General features: G+C 37.3%; 1 protein-coding gene across 3 annotated transcripts; it reads left to right on the top strand.

Moving 5' to 3' along the window:
* Positions 1–3,282: 3,282 nt before the first annotated feature.
* On the top strand, positions 3,283–9,239 carry LOC113502199 (CCR4-NOT transcription complex subunit 11). 3 transcript variants are annotated; one of them, XM_026883657.1, is made up of 11 exons: positions 3,283–3,443; positions 3,522–3,612; positions 3,696–3,787; positions 4,166–4,389; positions 4,858–5,018; positions 5,435–5,594; positions 5,987–6,118; positions 6,432–6,626; positions 6,993–7,132; positions 7,603–7,768; positions 8,303–9,239. In XM_026883657.1, the coding sequence occupies exons 2-11, from the start codon at positions 3,569–3,571 to the stop codon at positions 8,429–8,431; spliced, it is 1,443 nt and encodes a 480-aa protein (XP_026739458.1). In that variant the 5' UTR covers positions 3,283–3,443; positions 3,522–3,568; the 3' UTR covers positions 8,432–9,239. The 3 variants fall into 3 exon arrangements, with proteins under 3 accessions (XP_026739458.1, XP_026739450.1, XP_026739467.1); XM_026883649.1 differs by lacking the exon at positions 3,283–3,443 and having other exon boundaries at positions 3,451–3,612; XM_026883666.1 differs by lacking the exon at positions 3,283–3,443 and having other exon boundaries at positions 3,451–3,612; positions 5,447–5,594.
* The last annotated feature ends 986 nt before the right edge of the window (positions 9,240–10,225 follow it).

Consider the following 10,225-nt stretch of genomic DNA (forward strand, 5'->3'; position numbering starts at 1 on the left):
AAGAATATGTCAGTTGCTCGATAAACAATGTTTTGCATGTTCCTAAATTAAAGATTAATTTATTTTCTGTAGGTAGTGTGGTATGCAATGGTTTTCAAGTGAGTATGACTAATGATCAGTGTGTATTTTCCAAGGATAATAGAGTGTGTGCTATTGCTAATAAGGAATCATGTTCGAAGCTGTATGTAATGGACTTTAAGTCAGAATCTTTGGCGGCCAATGTAGCTAAACTTGAGTTAAGTGAATGGCATGAGAGGTTAGTACATCAAAATTATAAGGAAGTGAAACGAATTTTAAAGAAAAATAATATTGATTTTAGTGAGTCACCAGTTGACACATGTACAGCTTGTGTACAAGGCAAACAGCATAGATTACCATTTGATAGTAGTAGAAGATCTACAAGTAAGACAGGTGAGTTGGTGCATGCTGATTTGTGTGGGCCAATAGAAGAAAAGTCAATAGGAGGGTCAAGGTACTTTCTTTTATTAAAGGATGATTTCTCAAACTATAGGACAATTTATTTCTTAACTTACAAGTCGGAAACTGTTGAAAAGATTAAAGAATTTATTATGAGGGCAAAAACATTAAATAATCCAGTTTGTACACTTCGCAGTGATAATGGGACAGAATTTGTAAATGCAGAAATGAAAACCTTATTGGCAGAGCATGGAGTGACACATGAGACTACAGTACCTTATGGTCCAGAGCAAAATGGGAAAGCTGAAAGAGATATGAGGACTCTAGTTGAAGGAGCAAGAACTTTGTTGCATGCAAAAAGAATGGACAAAGTATTCTGGGCTGAAGCGATTAATACAGTTGTGTACACTCTAAATAGAACTTACCATAGCAAAGAAGAAGGAAAAACACCATACGAGTCATGGTCAGGGAAAAAGTTTGATGTAAATGGTTTACATACATTTGGCAGTGAAGTCTTTGTGCACATACCAAAAGAAAAAAGGAGGAAATTTGATGCAAAAGGAGAAAAAGGTATTTTTGTAGGTTACGGAGAGTACACAAAAGGGTTTAGGATCTATTTTCCAAGGAAAAATGCAGTGGAAGTAGTGAGAGATGTTACATTTGTGAAGAAACATGATAAACCTGAAAAAGCAGAGCAGGAAGAAGAGTGTATATATTTAGATATAGAAGAAAACTTGAACAATGAAGAATACCAGTCTGTGTCGAACACTGAAGAAAATGAAGAATTTGAGGATTGTGAGGAAAGTGACAATATCATGCAAGAAGTGGAATTTCTAGAAGAGGAAATTATAGAGGATGAAGAAATTCAAGAAGTAAATGATAGTAGAAGAACACGCTCTAGAAAAGCACCCAATTGGTTTGATGATTATGAGGTTGGTTTTATAAGCATGCATAATGAACCTAGTACCCTTAAGGAAGCCATGGAGTGTGAAGACAAAGAAAATTGGATAGAAGCTATGAACAGAGAAATTACCACATTGAAAGAAAATAATACATGGAGTGAAGTAGCAATGGTGCCAAAGGGAATAAAGGTAATAAACAGTAAATGGGTGTACAGGATAAAAGAAAATCCAAGCCAAGAAATTCAATACAAGGCCCGATTAGTTGCTAGGGGTTTTGAGCAGACTGATATGGATGGTGCAGAAGTTTATGCCCCCGTTGCAAGTTTGACTTCTTTCCGTACTTTGTTAGCTGTAGCAGTAAAAAAGAAACTTCCAGTATACCAGATGGATGTAACAGGAGCCTTTCTTTACGGTGACATTGATGAACCTGTGTACATGAAACTACCTAATGGAGGAATAGGTAAATTAAATAAGTCTATATACGGATTGAAGAAAAGTCCTAAGTACTGGAATAGAAAGTTTAATGATTTTATGTGTAGTGATGGTTTCATAAAATCCAAAAATGATCCATGTTTGTATTTTAAATGTTGTAAGGAGTATTCCATTTATGTGCTAATTTTTGTAGATGATTTGCTATATTTTAGTGATAGTGACATACAGATCAGAAAGTTCAAGGAGAAATTGTGTAAGAACTTTGCTATGAAAGATTTAGGTATGGCTTGTAACTATTTAGGTATTAGCATTGAACAGGATGTAGAAAATGGAAAGACTGTTATAAATCAGAAGGATTATTTGTTAAAAGTATTAAGAAAGTATGGGATGTCTGATTGCAAAGCTTGTAACATACCTATTGATCAGAATTTTAAGTTTGAATTGTTAAGAAGGGAAAAATCTGAAAGTAAAGAAATCGAATTGAAATGTAGGCAGATAATTGGAAATTTGCTGTACGCTTCTAATGCTACAAGGCCTGATTTGTGTGTAGCGATTGGTTTCTTAAGTAGATATCAGCACTGTGCTAGTATGTTGCTATTAAAATGTTTACAGCGTGTATTGAGATATGTGAAAGGTACAGTAGATTTGTCATTGGTGTATGGTTGTAATGGTAATGATAAATTGGAGGGTTATGTTGATGCTGATTGGGCTGGTGACACAAAAGACAGAAAATCTACTTCAGGATATATATTTAAAGTATTTGATTGTGTAATATCTTGGTGTACTAAAAAGCAATTATGTGTATCTTTGTCATCAACTGAGGCAGAATATGTAGCACTGTGTTTAGGTATAGTTGAGTCATGCTTGTTAAAAAACTTATTATTAGATTTTGGATTTAAATTGGAAGTAAAGATTAATGAGGATAACCAGAGTGTAATCAAAATAGCAGAAAACAATTTCAGTAATAAGAGGCTTAAGCATATTGATGTAAAATATCATTTTATCATAGAGAAAATTAATGACGGTTGTGTAAGTCTATCCTATGTTAGTAGTTCTGATAATCTTGGAGATATGTTTACTAAAGCATTAGGTGGACAGTTGTATGTAAAACTTAGAAGTAAGATTTTAAAATAAGTTTTCCATTAAGGGGGTGATATTTTATTAGTGTTGCTTCTGAATTTGTTTTAATTTTTACTGATTTTGTTAAGGGGCTGGATGTGTATTATGTTGTTAAGGCAAGTGTGTCCACTGTGTTATAAAGGGGTAGTTATCTTTGATGTTGTTATGCTAGAGTTGCTAGACATAAAGGTAAAGTTAGATATATTAGTTTAAGCAGGTTAATCAATCAAAAATTAAGTGTTGAGGGGGTGTGTTAAATATGCTGTAGCAACCTATTATGTGAGGCAACACTTATGTTTGATATATAGATGTTTTTTTGTTTTGTTACACTGGCAACTCTCTCTCTGCAATCGGTCATGGTGGACGTCGGGCGTTTGTAAAACTTCATCTAAATAAAAATCCATTGTGTGTTAACTCTGCATCTGCATTTTATTCCAAAAGTCCTAACAAAGTTTTCTAATATCAATGAAGAGATTAATAAAAAAGAAAAACCATGATTCATGTTTTCTACCCAAAACTTACCCAAAATCGTAATCATATAAAAATGTGCAACATTGTCATTGCTAACGTCAAGTAAATGTCAACAACTTGAAGTTTGAAATTGAAGGATGCATGACGTTTAAATGTTTTGAAAATTAGTTTTTATTTCAGATAAACATCAATAAATAAAGTTAATAATTGCTTGTTATTTGGCAAAAATGTCACAGCATTTAGTCAATGAAAACAGCAAATACATATTAGAGTAAGTGAAGACAGTTTTTATAACCTAACCTCTTTTCTTATTCAAACGTATGACACATTATTTATTTTGTTTATTGTTTACAGCTTGTTCTCTGAGCAGACTGTAGACCAACAGACCTTAGACTCGATATGCACCCAAGTGCAGAAAAAGTTTCCTAAGTCAGACCATTTTAACTGTAAGTACTTCATAAGTTTTTTCTCTAAAACTTAACATAAGGTATAGTTTTTTTCAAGTTCATTAAGTGATGTTACATTGTAATTGTAATTTGTTTTGAGGCTTATTATCCTTATTTGAATGATAACTTTTATAAAAGAAGTTACTAGAAACTGAGTTAAGCCATGCATGTTTTGCTATGAATTACTTCTTTGACATTTTCTAAGATCATTATCTCATCTAATACTTCAACCATCCCCATATACATAACATACCTGCGTATTACAAACCATAATCTGTATAGGCCATAGTGCTATCAGGAAAAGAGGGTTGTTTTATTTTTCCCACAGAAAAATATACTTGTAGAAATTGATTTGATCAGGCTATCTTTCTATTCCAGTATGTCTTCTCCTATCTTCCCTGATCACGGGTGGGGATCTGTCCCTGCCTGGGCAGCGAGTAGTGGCCATAGCCCTTATATTTGATGTGTATAAGCTGGACAATCCCTTTGCCTCTCTGTTCCTGCACCTTCTGGAGGGGAAGCCGGGCCTCCTGCCTCTGTTGCCTCAGGAGAGGCTGCTCATAGGACAGCTGCATGGCTTCCTACCAGTCAATATTAAAGATGTAAGTTACATGAACTAGTGTATTAGTTAAAGATTGTATATAAACCTATACATTTTGATCTACTTAGACATAAGCATTTAATTTGTGAAATCTTGTTAAATAGCATAAGCTTATAAACTTTGGACAAGGCTTTAAGCCCCTGTCATTTTAAAATGCTATATTTACAGTTTAACCTTTTTTAGTGCTAGCTTAATCCTACTAGTTTCACCTGGACCAAGAATTCTCCATACAAAACAGAGACACACCACTAAAAAAAAATACTAATATACCTATAGCTATCTTTTGCCAATTGCTTCACCTATGCAAGTGATGACATATGCGAAAAGTTCTATTAGTTCTCTCTATAGTCTGTGTACATTAGCTGTATGTATTTCATTTTCATTCTGGGTTGTCAGGTACCACTTTACCACCTTTAGAACCACAACCTGCCATTCCATGCTATTTATTACATAAGTACATCTTTCCCAGGTAATGAAGAAGTCAGCAAAGCAAGTGATGCTTACAGAGGTGTCGCCCAAAGAGCTGGAGTTCGACTACTCGTCGCTGCAGACGGTGGTCGCGGAGCGGGTGGCCGACATGAGCTCCATGGCCCGGGCAGCGGCGCCCGCGCTCATACCGCTGTGTGATGGGTTCGTAACATATTCGATACAGAATTATTTGTTACGCCGACCTGGATGTAGTTTATGGCTGCAAAACATACCTCCCTACCACCTACCTTCACCATTACCTTCCTACCATACTTTAACAAAGTCGGGTAGAAGTTGCCTGTATGTTAATGCTGGTTGTCAGCTAGTTCCATGCAGATTTCGTTGATTTCATGGTTCAGCAGTTTGGGCTTGAATAAAGATAATAATTATACACAGCAAGCCATTTGTACATTAATGCCATGCAGGTTGTTTACAGATAAACATGGCTTTATATTGAGCAAATAATTTTCGACATTGGTTATGATATTGGTATCATTTAATACAGAGATATTTTTGAATCCTAAATATATACCTGATATTGACCCTCAGTTAAAGAGCACAACTTAAAACCAAAACAGCAATATTTTCAGGACGCCACCGAACCGCATGGCGATGAAGGAGCTCCTAGAATCTTTGATATCGAACGACTACATGCCGCTGCACCGCACTCTCAAAGCCTCCGGACCTATCCCACTGCCGACCTTCTTAATGGACACAGCCGAGATAACAGCTGATAAGGTGAGTACAACTCATTAGTTTTTATACATTTGCCATTTTCATACCCAGGAAGAGGCAGCTAAAGAATTTCAGTTTGATTATATAAAATCTTAAAGCCAGCGTATAAGTATTTTTATCTACTTAGTTATAAATTGATCCATTTTTAGCGACCTCGTGCTACCCTCCCGCCAAAAAATACCTAATCCTATTCGAAAACTTGCTGCAGAGAATTGCCGTATGCTCCTAATTTTAAAATTTGCCCGCAATAGTACTAGCGAAAAAGGCTTTGAACAACAACTAGAAACCGTTCATCTCTAAAAGATTTTTTTTTAAGATTGTATAAACAAAGTGATTTCATTAATTTTTCCACAAGGTGTCTCAATTACATTAACTATAATATATCTTCCCTCCAGGCGGTATGGAAGTGCCTAGTGAACCGCGGCGCGTACAACCCGCTGTACGACACGGACTACGAGGGGCTCACGGGGCTGCGGCCGGAGAAACTCGACAGGAGGCAACACTCCAACACGCCGCATAAACCTAAGGCAACATACTTTATTGTACTAGCAGTCCAGTGTCTGGGTGTTTTTGTTCATGTCTTCTTCTTGGGTTCGTGTTGTTCATGTTAGGCGAAGGAATACTGTCATGATGCATGAGGACATTCTAGGGGGAGGAAACTTGTTGTTTCAGATTTCTAACACTAAACCCGAACCACCCTGCAACTTCTCCTTTATTCTTGGCAATGCGTAGCAATTCATTAAGCACCAATAGTCGGCCAATAGAGGCCGGAGCCGTGTTAAATAACGTCACGTTGTTTTCAAAAGTATGACGTATCTAATAAATCGATTACCTTTCCAGCCAGAAGAAAAGAAAGAAAAGCCCGAAGAGAAGAAACCAGAAGAAAAGGACCCTGTGAACGCTGTAGTTGAAGCAAAGGAATTGACAGCGCTAGCGTTGAAGGGAGCGCTGAGTGTTCAGCACCAACAGCGGCTGCTGGCGCTGCTGGACCAGGAGCCACACGTCGTCTACGAGATAGGGGTCACGCCCAACCAGGTGCCAGTCATAATAGTATTAGACCCTATGACTAACTAAGCAATAACAATATTTGCCGAGTGCGGTTTGACGATGTCAATTTTCTGATTTGAGAGTTCGTTTTTGCTCACAATGCTATGACTCAGCGTTCGTCAGTGATGGTCTTAAAATTATTAAGAAAGAAAATATAACTTTGCCAAGTCGTATTAGTCCATACATAGAACAACAATTTCGCCACGATAGATCCGTGCAATATTGTGTCTTAATATGTACACAAAAGACACATTATATTAGCAGCACAGAATCATTGCTCGCTCTGCTAGACTGTACAAGGCGTATTGCACCTTACTACAATACAAAAAAGTAACATATTCCCTCTGTCCGCAGTTGCCGGAGCTGGTGGAGAACAACCCGATGGTGGCGATCTCAGTGCTGCTGAAGCTGATCCACTCGCAACACATCACCGAGTACTTCAGCGTGCTCGTGAATATGGAAATGTCGCTGCACTCCATGGAGGTCGTCAACAGGTCAGAATAATAGAATATTACCTTACACATTGTTGGGGCTGTGATCTCGTACCGGCTTGTGTCAAACGTAGCGCCCGCTCGTGCGAGCGAGACCGCCGTCTGGAGAGTGCGCGTGTGAGTGAGACGCGTGATTCTTCGCCCGCGTCCCTCTCATACGCAGCAGAGGCATCTGTGCGTACCAACACACATGTCAGAAAGAAATAAATAAAAAACAGTTTTATTAAGAAGTTAGTTTAGACCCTAGATTTTGTAGCCGCTCTTATTAATCGTATAGTGATTGGTCAGCTTAATAATATTATTAAATTTTATGTTGCTTCTTGTCGTGCACTCAGTAGGTTTGACGTGATGACCTCAACCACACAGCTTTCCATGCTGGTATTTCCTACAAACTAATCAAGTTTGTCAGTCTTGTAAACCGCTATAATTATAACTATAAAACATAATCCTAAGTACATCCAACCCGTCTCCAGACTGACAACATCAGTGGACCTGCCGGTGGAGTTCGTGCACCTGTACATCAGTAACTGCATATCGACGTGCGAGACCATCCGCGACCGCTACATGCAGAACAGACTCGTCAGGCTGGTCTGCGTCTTCCTGCAGTCGCTCATCAGGAACAAGATTATTAATGTTAAGGTATAAGACTTGTTTAATTATTATAGTAGTAAAATGAAACTTTTTAGCAGACTCCTATCGTCATAGCGAGATAATAGTGGAAAGGTGGATGGAAATGTCTTCTATTCCGAAAGTATAATTTATATACAATGTGTAAAAATTTAATTCTTGGAATACAACATAGCTTTTTGAATTTTTATCTGTGTTTGTAGCCGTGTCGGGGCTGTATTCGAAAATTATTGAACTGATTTTAGTCAAAACGTTGACAGAGAGTCTAGACAACATATTATTATCACGGTGTTCTTTATGAAGACAGTAGTAGATGCCCGCGGGCCCGCCCGCTACAAAACGAAAAAGATCCACGAAGAACCAAACCAAAAGTCAGGATAAAAACTATCCTATTTATTAATACTGGTTATTAGCTATCTGTGTACCAAGTTTCACCTAAATCCGTTCAGTAGTTTTCCCTGAAAGACCAACAAATATCCATATAAACAAAATTTTGCGTTCAAAATATGAGTAGGATTAATATTTTTTTTGTATAAATCCTTCCAGGAACTATTCATAGAAGTGGAAGCATTCTGCGTGGAGTTCTCCCGCATCCGCGAGGCGGCGGCGCTGTTCCGCCTGCTGAAGCAGCTGGACTCCGGCGACGGACTCGCGCACAAGGACGCCAAGGACTAGCACAGGCCTGGCGCGGACCACGCCCACGAGTGAGACCCGCCGGGACCACCCGGGACCAACCGGGACCACCTGCTGCAAAGTGTAAACTGTTCGCGTAAATAACTGGTGAATTTAACAAGACTATAGGGTGAACTGAAAATGTTTTGGTGTTAAATTAATAGTTGTTGTGAGGTAAAGTTTTGTGGTATACGGTGTTATAGATATATACTGATTGACTTGTGTCTGTCAGATTAATCTTATCTGTAGTTGTTTCTTTCTATTTGAGTCAGAATTTTGATATTTTTTGTTCGCCGTTGTCAAATTCTAACTGTTATGGGTGAAACTATTCATGGATATGTTAATTAAAAACTGCAAAGATAACTGTCACTGGCATGACGCTTCTGAGACTAGCACCACATTGGTCCGACGAGTTTGAGACCAACATTTAAGGGGGCAAGCAGAAATGGAAAGATTATTGGTGACTATATATTATGCCCATTTAAAATTGAAAAAGTTTCTGAAATATGGCTGTTTTATATTTGATTAACTGGGATCGCCTACCGCCACCTCTGCAAGTAAGATAATTGTAGTTATTGAAATGTGACAGCGCACTACAATGCGTCTTTAATTAATTCCTCCGTATTTTTTTTCACAAGTACAGTTATATGACTTGATGCAGTGGATGGTAGGACTGGTAGGCCCATGTGATCTGAAGATAAAAAAAAAACAGGTTTTTAGTTTGAATTGAAAGTATGTACAAAGAATAAAAAAATCTTAATGTCTGAGTCTGAGTACCAATATAACAAAACAAGCCTAATTAGAAAGGTAATTTAAAATTAAAAGATCTTTTGAGCAATTATATTTGAATGTTGCAATAACCGCGCAACGAAACACTAAAAAAAATAGTAAGTAGGTACGTGTTTTTCTAAAAGTGTATAGGAATGTCACGTAGGTTATGTTTTTTCTTATTTATTTTTATATTTAGGCTATTGACTTGACTTAAGGAAACTTTCGGAACTTAAGAAAACTACTGACTAGTTTCAAGCAAGAATGCTTCGACATTTATCAGACGTGAAAAAAAAGAAACAGATTGAATCAATAGAATCAAAATTATTATCTTTTAAACACTATTTTAGCTATAGGGTTCGAAACTAGTCGGATAATCCGGAAATGTGAGGTTAGCAAGGTCACTATCCCGAGGGCGTTTTATGAGCGTTGGCGTTACGCAGACGTAACGGTAATGACTAATGTCACTAGTTTCTTTCTTCTTAGCATGCCTTTACAAGGCTGTATTATAAGAAGCGTGATGGCTACACACTTGAAATATTCAGGATCCATTTTTTTTATAGTTATGTATTTTTCTTTATCTGTTAATAGAGTATGTGTTAGGCTTATAACTGCAGTCGAGCAAGTAATTCAAAACTATATCTACGTATCGTTCAGAAGTTGGGGAAGCGACAACGCTTCTAAAACGCCGGTTCAATAGCATTCTAAACTCGTATAAATCGTTTCATAAGTACGTTTTGTAATAATAAAAAAAAGAAAACTAGTAAGTACTCATAGGAAATCGTCGGTTAGTGTATCGTTATCGTTGTAATATACTAATTTATAAAACGTTTAGTGTAAGACCAAGCGCCCGAGAATACTATTCGATACAATACATTTTGAATCCCTTTTCTTGCACTGGCTGCCCATGGAGGCGGAACGTGACGGGCCGTTAAATGTTTAAATCCCTGAAAACGTCGGAAAGAAATGTAAAATAATTTATTTTGTACGTAGGATATATCGTCAATTGTATTTTTTATGCTCGCTGGA

The sequence above is a fragment of the Trichoplusia ni genome, chromosome 2 (genome assembly GCF_003590095.1).
Source record: "Trichoplusia ni isolate ovarian cell line Hi5 chromosome 2, tn1, whole genome shotgun sequence".
In the NCBI taxonomy this organism is placed as follows: domain Eukaryota; kingdom Metazoa; phylum Arthropoda; class Insecta; order Lepidoptera; family Noctuidae; genus Trichoplusia; species Trichoplusia ni.

Bases quoted from the DNA above. Each gene is read 5' to 3' on its own strand.
- LOC113502199 (XM_026883657.1), top strand. From the start codon at position 3,569: ATGTCACAGCATTTAGTCAATGAAAACAGCAAATACATATTAGA. The intron at 5,019-5,434 runs GTTCGTAACATA...AAACCAAAACAG, and splicing joins CTCATACCGCTGTGTGATGG to CAATATTTTCAGGACGCCAC. The intron at 7,769-8,302 runs GTATAAGACTTG...AAATCCTTCCAG, and splicing joins ACAAGATTATTAATGTTAAG to GAACTATTCATAGAAGTGGA.